Raw genomic sequence first — 14,556 nt, 5'->3', positions numbered from 1 at the left:
TTTATGATAACCTTAAAAAACCTACATAATCTGCCATTGAACTGAGCCAGCTAATTTACCACGGATGGTTATTCAGGACCAGAATCACATAATCACCCACACTGGAGGGTGCCTTGGGAAATCAATTATCCAACCCCTCTAATCAAAACAAGGACAGTTGCTTCAGTTGTTTGCAAAGTTACAATGCTCAATCCCTGCCTTGGTTTGTATTTGCATATTAATACAGTAGCCATACCACTAAAAATACTATTACTCTAAAAAATGTAAGAGGCTTAGTTCCGGAGTGCAAGTTCGTGGCCATGAGCAGATTACACTGTAAATTCTGCAGCTACAAACCAGCTTATTTCTCAAACAACTAAAATCCGGATTCCTTGCCTTCTGAAAAGCTCTTCTCCCTTCTAAGCTTTAACATTTGTAAATTTTAACTACTTCCATAACAAAAACACTGCTAGAACTACTCACCTTGAGGATGCAAGCAGGATTTATTGCAAAATCACTGCAGATCGTTCGTACCAAATGACATTTCTACATTGTTTTAGAAAACACAGAAAATATTTTGATACTTTCTGGCTTCTGTTGATTAAAACTCTAAATATAAGAGAGAAAAATCTTACTGGAGTAAGAAAAGGCCCTGTGCTTCTGATGATCAACAAATAAATCTAACATGATGCAAGACTGGAAAGAACAGCTTGTCTGCTTGCTGGGCCATAACCACTCCATAACTGCTGTTGTTTAGAACCTGTCATGGTAGTGCAGAATGGCTAAAGAAAGATTCCTTTAGAATTAGGCAGACACAAACCCATCAAAAGTGGGTGTTTTCTGGCTCTAGTCTAACCACAGTCAATGCTGGCTAAAAGTTCTTCAAACTACAAACCTACAAGCTGGTGCACACAACTGCACAATGCTTTCCCTTTTAGCCTCCTTGGCTGCCTGCAGGCACATGGACACTGATATGTTCTAATAATCCCATATATGTTTCTGTTCTTCAAATAGGTATTTCTCCTTAAGAACTACATCAGATTCAGCCACAAAGCTCTTACATTAATCAAGCCCCCAACTACACAAAAACTGAAGTGTAGCACGTACACTTTCACTGATGCTCAACTTCTTCATGTTTGACAAACAATTTGCAAGAAACTTGAGCTTACTATATTTAGCAGCTACACCAAAAATAAAACAAAGGGAAATAAAACTATCCATTACTACAATGGATAGTTATGATAATGATAATTACTTATCCACTGGATACAATGAAAGTTCCAGGGTCTGACAAACCAGTGAGAGGTGAACTATTTAAAGAAAGCATATCTGCTGCTGCCAAGTGGTTTTGCTGCAACAGTGTTATTCAGTTTTCCATATGCAAAACTAGAAATATAGTAGCTCGTTAATGCAAAAATACAGAATCATGAAGGCTATTGTTAGTTTCTTATTATACAGATAACTGTAAACTACCACATTAGATAAAAAATTACAGTTTTGTGAACTTTGACTGGAGAGGTAAGGGGTGATTAAAACAAAGTCATGTTCCTTTTAGGCTCCAGTATGCAAGTAAAGCAAGGAACACTGTGTTAAAACACAAAGGTTAAGCATCACAAGAAAGTAACTTTTTTTCTTTGTTTCTCTTTGTTCTGTAGAATTGTAACAAAGTGACTTTGATAAAGTCAGAGGATGGGAATTTCAGATACAGTAAGTAGAAACACTTCTTCATGTACAATTCTTTTTAGACCACAAAACTAATGTGTTGTTGTAGAAAGTACAGCAAGGCCAGCTATTTAATAAAAGCAAGACTGTCTGGATCTATAATCACAGACATAAAATGGTTAGGTTTGGAAGTGACCTAAAGATCTTCTAGTTCCAACCCCTCTGCCATGAATAGGGATGCCACTTACTACATCAGCTTGCTCAGGGCCACATCCAGCCTGGCCTTGAACACTTCCAGGAATGGGACATCCACAACCTCTCTGAGCAACCTGTACTGGTGCCTCATCACCCTCACAGTAGAAAAATTCATCCTAACATCTAAACTAAACCTACTCTCTTTTAGTTTAAAACCATTGCCCCTTGTTCTGTCACCATCTGCCTGTATAAAAAGTCCCTCTCTCCTTTTTATAAGCCCCTTTAAGGTCCTGAAAGGCTGCAATGAGGTCTTCCCTAAGTCTTGCCTCCAGGCTGAACAACCCCAGCTCTCTCAGCCTGTAATAGCTAATGGTTACAGCAAATAAGATGTTCTCGTTCAGAACTTCAATTAGGGTCCTCCCATCTGAGGCCTACTGTGCAGGAAAAGTCCTATTATGGTTATTTACAGGTAACTTAAATTACCAATCTATGTATTACTTTGAAAGAATTCGGACTGGAAGATCAGAGATGAGTATCACAACGTGATACATTGTCATGAGAAGGGTAAAGATGTATTTACATGTTTACAAGAGCACAACCTTATCCTGCTTTTGACTCCCTAAATGTAAGTGCAAAAATAATTCTCAAGCTCTTCCATTTAGCTCCTTCTTACGTAATTTTTCAATAATGCTGCAATCCATATCTTGCTCTTCTAATGATTTTGGTTTCTTTTTCAGCTGTAACTCAATTACCAGAGCTAGAAAGCTCCTGATGTCCAGTGTCAAGCTTTCTTTAGGCTCACAACAAAATAGCAAGGTAAATACTGTTTATTTTGTCCAGCCCTTCACACTTGATTAATTCTATTCCCTATAAATCATTTGTCTTATATTCATCTCAATTAACTACAAGTCTGGAAGAGTATAGGCAAATACATATTTTTTGAAGCTTCATGCACAGATGCCATCGGATCAGTAGCAATAACAATCACACCCCTTACATGTGTTCATAATGCACATGGTCATCTAAAGAAGAGAAAGCTCTTAAGGGAGATATAAACACACATGCCCTTTCTGTTCTAGGAAAATCTCAGCCACTTAGTGTGTGCCCAAGGCACAGATGCTTCCTAGAGCTCCCATGTGGACAGTGCAGCTTCACATTAGCCTCAGTGGAGGCCCATACTCATAAAACATGACACAGCCCTTGCACAATTCCACTGGAGCACTGGCTTTCACTCTCCCAAACTAGAAATGTAAACATGAATGAAAAAATGTAGAACTCGGTCATATGCCAGGGCTCTTAGAGTTCTGGATTAGGGTTTCAGGGCTTTAACATGTTTTTTGGGTGGCAGCCTTTATCAAGGGCTCAACGGGGAATCATTTTCTTTCTCTGAAACATCTGTTGGCCAGTAAAATTCCAATTACACTTAGCTCTTTTCTTGCAGCAGGCAAGGAATATACAGCACAGGAAGGCAATTGCTGTTTGAATGAGCAACAGACCAGTGAACATAATGGGTTTCTAGAGTCATTTCCTAAATGTAAACAAGTATAAACCTCTCCTGATCCAGGCAGAAGCTAGCAGCGCCTTGCATAATTTTACTCTCCGTTCCTATCTTCTAGGCTTCTAAACAGAGATGAATATAATGAAAAATAAATATATAAAAAATATATTCATATATAAAGTATAATAATACATTTTCTTGTTCTCTTGAACCTCACAAAGGCCAGAAAGCATAACCAGACAGCTCTGCTGCCTACTTTTCAATGCCACGCTGAAAATGCTGTACTGAAGGACACTGATTTCCTGTATCATCAGTAAGTTTGAGACTGTTTCCCAAACAGCAGCAGATGCCCAGAGAATCAGATACGACTGTCCCTTAGTGTTTTCTGATGTCATTTCCAGCTCCCATAGAAACTGCAAATAGGACAAATCAATTTATAGCCAACAGACCTGGCATCACTTAAAAGGAACTATGCTGCTGTGAGACAGCTGATTGATTCCTCTTCTCCATTTCAAAGTGGTAACATGGGCAACTGCAACATGCAATGAATGTCATGAAGCTGCTCCACACAAAAATGACTTGCTATCCAGAAAAAACAACTGATTTCAGACAAGAAATTTGCTTCACATAGTTTTCAACCTCCTGTAGACTACAGAATAGTTTTCATACCCTATGCTACATAAATTCTTTGCAATAATGTGTATAGTTAATGTATTTTCAAGGTAATTGACTGTTTACTGCAAACCTTATGATAAAAACCATACCTTTTAGACCTCCTTCCCCCCTGCTCCAAGTACAGCGTGCTAAGCAAAAGTAGGAGCTAGATGTTCTACAAAAACAGGGTTTTTGTAAAGACCTTGAGAGCTCCTACACACACATTTGACAGAGAATAAAACCAAAGCACTAGAAAAATAAATGATATGTTCATTCAGTCAGGAATAGTGGCTTGGGTGCCTGGCTTTAATCCACCTACTGAAAACTACTATAAATAGTATGGGTCAAATTCCTAAACAAAACAAAAGTTAAGAAAGACTGTGATTCTGTTAAGGAAGACTTAACAGAAACTCATCCTTGTTTCCCAGAAACAAAGGAACAAAATATGGTTTTGCTTGCATAGCCAAGTGCTTTCTTTTTTTGCATTTCATTTTTGAAGCCAGACATACTGGAGTGTAGAAATGAGCAGCTGAATAAACTGATATATTTCCCTATGAAATCTAGGATTTTTATAATCTTTTTTTTCCCCCCTAAGATTTCTCTTTTCTAGGACACATTTGTAGGTTTTGGTGTGAAATGAAATGGATACATGAATAATAACAGATTCCATATTCTTTTGAGTGACAGGGAGCTGTGGTGGGCTGAAATTTGTAAATGATGGTGCGAAACGGGAAAAGGAACACATTTCTGAAAAAGGATGAGCCTTTAAAGCACTTGTAAGTGTGGCTATGAAAGTAACCTTACCCCTGCTCCACCTCTCTGCATGAGCAAAAACACTTTTTAGCAGTTACTCTGTGTCTCCCCTGAGCTCTTTGTCCTCAATACAGTTTTCTTTGGGGCAAGGCAAAGGGGAAGGCTTAGATTTGTGTTATTTAAGTACCTACAACTACCGACATACAAACTGGAGCCTTAAAAAAAAAACACATCAGATCCAGACCTCACAAGAAGTGTTCTGTAACACTGGATTTTTTTGAATTTTATTTTTTAACCTTGATAGCACATAAACTTGAATAACAATCTTCCAGAATGCATTGTTTACCAAACCAGTTGCTATTTTCACAACATATTTTGTTTGTATCTTTCCTGTGTTTTGGTTGTTTTTTTTTTTGTTTGTTTGGTATCTCGGGGTTTTGTTTGGGTTTTATTTGGGGCTAACAGTAAAAGAGTCTTCTGGTATTTTTTTTTTTTGGCCTGAGTTGACCCCCATTAACAAATCTGATTAAATGCAGAATTTTAAATCTATGCCACGGCTTTTTATAGCAATAATACCTCCACTTACGAAAAATTTGACTTTTATTAGACCCATTTGCATTATGAAAAGATCTTTAATATAATAATGCTTCAGGATACTTGCAACAATAAATAAGAACTAGCCACACTGGTTAGCATAAGATGCTTGAAATCTGGCTAACTATCATTGCTATTTCCTTGTTCTGAACTTTATATTCAGCTGCCATTTGTTGTTACCTAACAAACTACTACTTATGTGAGGAGTACAAGTGAGGTTTCAGCCTTCCTGCATTAGAGGAGAGCACACCTGAAAGATGCCACATTCAGCCACTGCAATTCAAGTGAAAGGTACCTGTAGGTGACTGCCAACACACTGTCAACTGGACAGGCTGAGACAGCTCTTGTCCTGCAGCACCTCAGGGTAATAAACTCTGGCATTTCTGCAGACATTTCTAAGCAGGATACCAATCATTTCCATGCAGAATGAAACTTTTAGCTTGCTTTCCTAGTGGAATACAGCTTGTCTGTTCATCCTTCGACTTTAAATAACTTTTGAAAGGGTCATTAATCAGGAGTGAGAAATACAGAGAAACCCAGGTTTTATTAGTATAAGTGTTAATGAATTCATTCAAGTGAGTTTATGGACATCTTGTCCTCTAGGACGCTTAATGAGTCCAACAAATTTACTGCAGTAGACAGCTGGCGAGACACAATGTTATAAAAACCTTTCTGATTTACACAAAACAGGTTTAAACAGAAGGCAGACATTTTATACTGTTATCAATTTTCTACAAGCATACATAGCTATGTGCAGTAATACAACATAAATAAAACTATTCGGACACTTTCCAAAACTGAAATTCAATCAGCAGAAATGCCACTTATTCACCACAACGCAGCAGAAAAAAAGCGTTGTCCCGTTCTCCTTCTCATGACTCTAGCCTGTTTCTCTAAATTACAGGGCTAAATCTCTGCAATAAAAAAGCATCAAAATTAATCCTTTGTGCCAACTACCTCTACTTTGCTCACATAGGAGTTAAGTATCCCATGCTACAGTATTTAAATGAAACACATTCTTTGAAATAACAAGAGATAATCATTTCAGCAGATTACTCTGAGTTGCAATGTACCAGACTGATTCTGCCTCAGTCCTATCCAAACCTCATTTTATTTCAGTTTCCTCTCACAATCTCTCAGGCCTTCTAATTTATAGCAACATCTTACCTGCAGGTAGCATGTCTTTGTAATTTACAGTTGAAGGTACTATCTTTGAAAAAAAGAAGATTCAAGAACAGTGTTACGTGCTGATCATGCAAATTTATGTTCTCAAGAAACACCAAAAAATTCCAAACTGAACACAACAGTTCTTGGCAGATTAGATATGTGAGATATATACAGGTTTGTGAATGACATGATTTCAGTATCCAACATAGCATATTGGAGATATTCCTGAGCTGAAGTGTACTATTTATCCTCAGATCTAAGGCAGAATTCACACAGCTTCAGCACATTTAAAAATATTCTGAGTCACGTATGGTGAGAACTTCAGCGTGCTTTCTTATACCTAAAATATGTAAATAATTACTTCCTTGATAATTTAAGCCCCCTACATCCAGCTAACAGAGACTATAATCTCAGAGAACTATTTTTGTTTTTTTAAGCACATACATCCTACCAAAATGTACAAGAAATTACTTCTGGGGAGGCAGGGAGCCTGCATGCTTCAGCCTAGATCCTCCCTCCATTAGCTGTAAACTGTCAACTCCACCATTTCAGTGACTCTTGTTGCTGTTGATTTGTTGCTGGATATGTTAGAGAACACAAACACTGAGTAAAGCTTCACTAGACACAAAATGAAAAGGGAACAAAGGCTTTTTCTGGTTCTCATCTAGTCAGAACACAAGTGTCTTAATAAGCACAGGTTGAGTCTGTCTTGCATTTTGAGCTGCCATCAATTCCTCTGTAACACAGGTTCATGAGAAGTTCTGTCTCTTCTCTAACCTCTCATAGACAGGTATGAACAGACCTGAACATGAACATGAGATTGCTGCTTGCACCAAAATTAATTCCTGGTACAGGCTTTGCACCTGTGCTCCCAGGCTGACCTAAAAGTGATGCCAGGCAGAACATCTACACCAGCATTAACACCTCCTCTCCAGTAACACCCAAGCATTGTTTAATAGCAGATCATCTAAAAATGACAAACTGGGCACCCAGAAATGGAAATAGAATCATAGAATCACTAAGGTTGGAAAAGAGCGTAAGATCATTGAGTCCAAACATTAAATGCCTCATTTATTCCAACTTCCTATGCATTAACTTAACATGCAATCAACAGTGATACCTCCAGTAGGATCAGTACCTAGGAAGCCAAGTTTACCCAGTCACATTCTGTTGTGAACTTAATTGACTACGTTTATCAAAGTAAACAGACCACAAAGCAAAAAGCCAAGTTAAACTAAGAAAACGACTCACCAAGTGAAAAAAATAGAAGTAGGCTACGTAAGATACAAGAATGCTTTGTGATTTTCTGCAGCTGTTCTCAGCACTGCTTAGCAAATTAATTTAACACAGAATGTCATTCAGAACTGTTTTCAGTCCTTGTTAGCGTTTTAGCACATTATAACGATTAATCATTTTTTATTAATGTATGGGTATTAAATATGAACTAAGAACAGTCACACTGTACTGAGTACTGCTAACTCATGTTTTATATTAAGATTTACACTATTATTATATTCTGCTTATAATACTACACATCCATACTACAGAGAGAAGAATATTACAAGTGTATTGAGATCTTGATTTTGCAAAAATTTAAATACAGGCCTAAAGGGGATACCAGCATGTGCAATATTCTCTAAACCACAGAGGTAAACATGTATATAAGGCTTTGCATAGGATTCACAGCTGCACAGTCATGCTTACAGAAGGGAAATAATACTAAAATTAGATTTAGAGGTGAAACTTCACAGTAAGATATACAGCTAAATAGGTCAGGTCTACCTCACCATGCCATCCAGGCTGTCATGCACACCTGATTTTCATCCAGTATTTTTTCTAAGATTCTTTGAGTGGCCAAATCAAAACCTGCTCTGTCATAACACTCACAAGCATTTTTCATAAATGAAGTCTATGATCACAATCAGTTCTCCCTTGGAGAAGGCAGACTAAAAACAACATCTACAAACAACAAACTACAGAACACCTTCAGAAAGTGTTTCCTTTCCTGTACTCATTGTCCTCTGATCACTTTGCATGCATTTTTACAGTATACTCATCACAGTGTAATACGAACATTTCAGAAACATGTAATATCTCCAAGTAGCCCCACTTCTTTTACAGGGATTTCCCTTTTTATTAAACTTAGTTTTGCCAGTTAGGTAGCTCGAGATGCCTTACCAGGGATAGGGTAGTCTGACAGTGAAGTTTTACATTTTGTCCAGGTGACACACTTGCAATTGTTCTGAGATCTTCCTGGGAAGAGCTGCAAGTCTGGGGAGCACTGCTCAACAAATGCGGTCTGTCGAAGTTTCGCCTCTGTCCCAGGAGAAGACAGCTGTCAAAAGAGTTAAAGACAGGCAGGGTTAAGGAAGTCTGGGTCTGAGCTGGGACAGTTAGCTCATTTTGAGAGTATTTGCTCCATTGCACCATGCTCCAATTTGAAACTGTAAAGATACCAGAAGCAAGGAATACTGAATGGTGCATTTTCTCTCATTAAAGTAGCTGTTTTCTTTCAAAGCCTCTGCAGCCCTTCTAAGGTCAGTACTTTCATGAACTGGTATAATCTGTTGGGTTAAAAAGCCTGGAGGTCACTACAATGCATTGTGATAATCAGAGACTGTAATACCTGTCAGGGGTAGAAAACATTTCTGTTGCTGTGGACCTTTAGGATAGAGAACAGTCCAAAAGGCACTATTCCTTAAATGTGCCATTAGACAAGATTAAGGAATCCACATCCTGGATCTTCTTTCTGCACAGTCCTGGAAGGCTTACATGAAAAAGACAATTCCTGATTTGGAGAAATAAAGAAACTTTCTGAGGGAAGGTAAATTAAACTCCCCAAAATATCAGTGTTGAAATAATCAAGAGTAGAAATTTAAGAGAAGCAATCAGTAAAACTTAGCAGCTCCATATCAGTGAGGAAAGGGTGCATTAGAAAGATGTGTTGTTGTTCACTCTAAGAATAATACCGACACTTCAATTTCTACCAATTACAAGAGCTGTTTACCAACCTACCTTTTCCTGGTCCTGCCAACTGCAAATTTACATCATTCTCTTTTGCTTTGCTGTCCTGGACAAATGCAGCAGGTCTTACAATCGAGAGAACAGGGGTGCAGAGGACAATGGCGACCAACTGCCTTGCAATTTTTTTCCATTAACTTATTCTACAGGATCCTTAAATGCCACTTTCACACACAACTTGGCAAAATATGCACTTCAGACCACTGTATGGAACATTTACCCCCACATGTCCTTGGCTTTCTACAAAGGCTTGTATGCCACATCTGATTTAAGACACAAACTTTAAAAGGAACAAGCTGCTGTTAGAGGCCTTTAAGACATCCTTAGATGACAATGAAAAACACAGAAGGATTTGTACATTCAAGAGCCTCTACATCTTCAAAAAAACAGTTTCTATGATCATACTCTGCTTTCCACACAGTCATGGACAAGGAAGCCCATGTCACAAACCACTATGCAAAGTCAAGAATAGAAGATCAATAACCTTTCCTTTTTTTCCCTTACAAGTGATTTTACCACTACTTTGAGTTAAATTCTGATATTCCTGGTAACAGTGCTATAAAAAACATTGCTGAAGAAGACACCAGTAAATTATCCAATCTATACGCCTGCCCGAGAGCAGGATCAACTGTAATTATTTCTGACAGATATTTTCATAACTTGTTCTTCACAATAGAACATGCCCTTGCAATTTACATTACATTTGGTGGAGAATTCCTGTTTACAAAGAATAAAATCTGTAGCAACAGAGGAACACCACTCAACAGAAAGTTAGGCTTACAAAGATATAAAACAATTCACAGAAAGTTTATATACCAATTTAATCGCCTGTAGAAAGGTTAATCAGGATTATGAACACTTCCATGACAAACCAGTATATGCCCTCTAGAAAACTTTGAGAGTTTTAGCTGTTAATGAAGAGACTGTATGTTTAGTATACTCGTCAGTTGCTTTACACATGACAAATATAATTTTAAACAGCCGCTGCATTTGTACACCATAATCTGATGAAACAGACCATAATCAACCTGACCAGAGGAGCTCAATGTTTCATTTAAGTCAAGGAATTTCCTTATCCACCTCACAACAAGCATTAACATCTCACAAGCTTTAGGAAAGCCATTCACGTAGCAGTGAAGCATGTCACAATGAGGAACAGCTTACAGCACCCTTCTCCTTCAGAGGCAGAACGCTTTTGTTAAAAATGGGTCCCTGTATTTCGTTACTTAGCTATTTCACTAATTCAGAACCATGTTTCAGAATAACTACTCTCCCCTTAACTTCTCTGGGGATTCTTTTACTTTAAGAGAAATTACCCCCTCTAAACCAGACACTATCTTTTGAAACATGAAGTTGTATCTTATCATCATTTGCCTCTCTTTCTTTTACAGTGTGTATTATTATAATTCTAGCTCCTTTTCCTCTGTATAATCCAAACAATGTCTGAAAGCTGCTCATTTAAAATGTTGGTGGTTTATTTTAAGCAGAAGTTCCAAACTCAAAGATACACTGAAAGAAGAATAAATTCATATTTGTGAGTTACTATTCCCACATGATTGCAGAACAACCTAGTCTGTAAGCTGCAAAACGGCCCACGGTTCCATGAGACATGCATCCCTTTGTCCTATAGTAGAATGCACATTTCCCCAAATTAACAGCCATATACTACCAGTCAAAAGATCTTCCTGAATTTCAGAAAGGGCATCAGCTAGGGACTAATTTTAATATTCCAACTAATTTAGAAATTAAGCATATTTTACTTAGTAGAATTGCTTCATACTTAAAAAATGAGGCAGCATTGGCAGCCAAATTGACGTTTGGAAGCGAAACACTAAGCACACTGTGCAATGTTCGGGATTTTGTGGTGTTAAGTTTTTTTGGTAGACAGAACTTACCTGCAACACTTAAACGGTTAGAGAAGATCATCAGATCCTTTTCTAGGCTAGCCAGCATGTGCTGTTCAATAGTTAATCACTTCTGAACAACATTCAACCACGACATAAAAGCCAAATCTCTATCCTATTGCTAAGCACAATGCAGTTTATCAGTCCATATGTTGAAAGAGATGTTGTATGAATGAAACTCACAGCATCAGCAATAATGAATTGGATGTTTAAAAAGCAAGATGGATGCCTCCAATTCTCAATCAGAAAGGCACATTAAACCAGTCACAGAAAGATGTTTCCATTTCCAAGGACTTCTAGTGCATTCATGCCCAGTCCCAGCTGCATTTCAAAGAAGATAAAAATAAAATGACTCGTACACTACGCCAGCTCCACAGTGGAAGCACTTCCATGCCTGGGAATGGAAGAGACAATTCCTGAAGTAGAAGTTCTCAAAAATATGCAGAGTCAGCTGAACACAAGGCAGCTGTCACCACTGACAGAAAGGAAATTGCAAGAAGTCTACTTTGAGTTGGAAGAGGAGAAGGGAAAAAGGAGAAAAGGAATGTGACCATTGCAAGTCCACAAAATTTGCCACAAGTCTTCCCTGAACAAATTTCAAAGCTCTAATAGGAAGGCAATTTTAAAGCCAAACACCATCAGCACAAAAGCAGAGTTCTGTTGCAATTACAAATAATCCTCAGCAAAAGAAATGTTTCACTTATTTGCATAAGTCCATAGCATAGTGTAGCCCCTCCAACTTCAGCTGTGTACTATCCTCCAAAGAACATGAGCCACTGCTCAACACAACCAGCCTTTGCTCACTTTTCTCTACTATTGCTAATGCTGACAAGTTTTTCTATGGTATCACAAAGTCCAATGGTATTTGTTGTTTTTCTCAAAGCTTCAGATTAAGAATTTTAACTTTTAAATAGAAGACATTTCTCTCCCTCATGGTTGCAGAAAGGAACAGAGAACTCAACAGCCTCAAAAGATTAAAAAAGAACATACAAATATTCTCCATCTAAAAACAAAACGACTCAGTAATTTTTTGAGACTTCAACTCGTGGTTTATGAGTATGCAAAGAAAAAAAACCACTTTGCAAATGAAAGGCAGATTTAGGCATGTACCAACCTGTAGCCATAAATTCAAGATAATTTCTTGTCTTGAAAAGATGCCTTTCTCTAAAATCAGTATTTAAAGGAAACTCTACCAGTTACTTCAGCGGCAGGAAAAACAGGTTCATTGGTGACTGGTATCAATCACTGCTAATGAAGCATAAATTACTATACAAGAGTTAAGAGTCCAAGTAAAGGCATTCCAGCAGCATGGACAATTAATTTGCTGAGATAAATTACCACTGAAATAAAATTCTGTAGCATTAACTAAGATTTAGCTTGGAGTAGTGCAAAGCCAAAATACAGACAATATCTAATCTCCACTGTGACCATGAGCACTGCACAACAAATGTTTTTAAAAACCTTGTCAGTGTACAAGCCTACTGCAGCCCTTATGAATACATAGAAGCAAAGCACATGTGTGTGCCAATGTGCTACTGAAATTTTCTTAGCTTAATTTGAAAAAAGTTGCACATGTAAAGGAGTAACTATAGGGCATTGGTTCACTGGAGAACATTTTATTTGTCAGAAATTGCTCCAGTATATCAGAGACACTCTGTAACAATGCCATTATTTTTATGTAAATATGACAGAATGACACAGAACACTGAAAAAGTGCAAATAAAAGATCTTCATAAAAAAGGTAAAACATTTTCAGTAATAAGAATTGACAACCCAGTTTCTCTAGACAACTTTTCAGTTGATATTCCAACAACTGACTAGAATACAACTTGTACATTTTCTGGCCAATTCTCCTCCCAAATCCTGGTCCAAATCAAGTATCCAAGTTTCTAATGATGCAAACCCAGATTGTCAAATATTTAAGCATGAAATATGGAATCCTAGAATGGTTTGGGTTGAAAGCAACCTCTAAAAATCACCTAGTCCATTCCCCCTGCTGTGGACAAGACATCTCTCATTAGATCATGTTGCTCAAATACCCATCCAAGAGCAGCCTATGTCCACTTCATATGAGCCACAGTTCAGTGTGAAAATAGGTTGCCTTTCACAAATATGGTTTCAATGGTTTGTTGAGTTTGTCTTTACACTTCCTTTTTCTACCGAGATTAGACAGGAGCTTTTACCAAAATGAGACTTTATCAGCTTTCTCTGTGGGTATTATCCAATTGCTCTGTGAGCACAAAATCCCAGTGCCTACAGGAACAGAAGTTATATTTCAAACTGGAATGCCAAGACAGACAAAGGAATCCCTCACTAGCCAACATATTTCTCATCAGCCGAAGCATGTGGGTGGAAAACAAACCAGTGGGACCAACCGCATAGATTTTAACTACGCATATATGCAAAATTTTAACACCACTGAGGGAAATAAGCTCATTATTGTTTCACTTTTTAATTATGATTTATTTTCCTCATTACATTATAGGTATGAATCCATGCTGCCATATTCAAACCTATTATCTCCCGCTTGTACAATAATGTAAACCCTCTGCACAAAGTTGCCTCTAATGAATCCCAGTCGCTGCTCATTGAGGAAACACTGAATGACACTTACTTAACATGAAGACTGGAACAGTTTTAGCATTTTATACACTGATTAAACCAGTGCACACTGGTCTATTTTGAAGCACAGCACCATGAAGCAGTTAGGTACTATTATCACTATGCAGAGTTTCACAGTAGAACCTGGAATTCTTGCTGTCACAAACATTACATTCAGTGAAATTACTACAAAGTGGGTGTCAGATAACATGTTGAATTGCCCTGACCTACAGAAACTATGAAGTACGTGGTTGTGAAGGTTATGCAATAGGTATTATGAATAACGATTGGACAAAACGTTTAGGAGACATCCTTGACAACATCAATAGGTCACGTTTATAAACCAATAAAATATTTAAATGTGGGAAAAAATGGAGTTGTAAAAGCTCATGAAGAGATTGTATCTGGTTTGATTTCCAAGAGGCAATCATACACTCTGGCTTTGGGCTGAGAATATGTGGTCTTGTTTTGGACAGGCAAGTCCTTCTTTTAAAAATAATTCAATTACTCTGTAAGTCTTCACCCAGG

The 14,556-nt window shown here is 37.7% G+C and overlaps 1 protein-coding gene across 12 annotated transcripts in view; it reads right to left on the bottom strand.

The window, feature by feature from the left end:
• Positions 1-14,556, bottom strand: part of MAPK10 (mitogen-activated protein kinase 10) — a 166,111-nt gene that overhangs the window by 90,426 nt on the left and 61,129 nt on the right. For 10 of the 12 annotated variants that reach the window (XM_027652835.1, XM_027652836.1, XM_027652838.1 and 7 more), the window contains one exon: positions 8,681-8,837. In XM_027652835.1, the coding sequence (XP_027508636.1) occupies positions 8,681-8,837 (157 nt within the window). Of the gene's footprint in view, positions 1-3,783; positions 3,815-8,680; positions 8,838-14,556 lie in introns of those variants that run through there. The other 2 variants (XM_027652847.1, XM_027652846.1) reach the window with 2 other exon arrangements.

Source organism: Corapipo altera, unplaced genomic scaffold, assembly GCF_003945725.1.
Source record: "Corapipo altera isolate COAL_440 unplaced genomic scaffold, ASM394572v1 69, whole genome shotgun sequence".
Classification (NCBI taxonomy): Eukaryota; Metazoa; Chordata; class Aves; order Passeriformes; family Pipridae; genus Corapipo; species Corapipo altera.
Note: the sequence above shows the minus strand (reverse complement) of the source record. Positions and strands in the feature narration are given on the sequence as shown.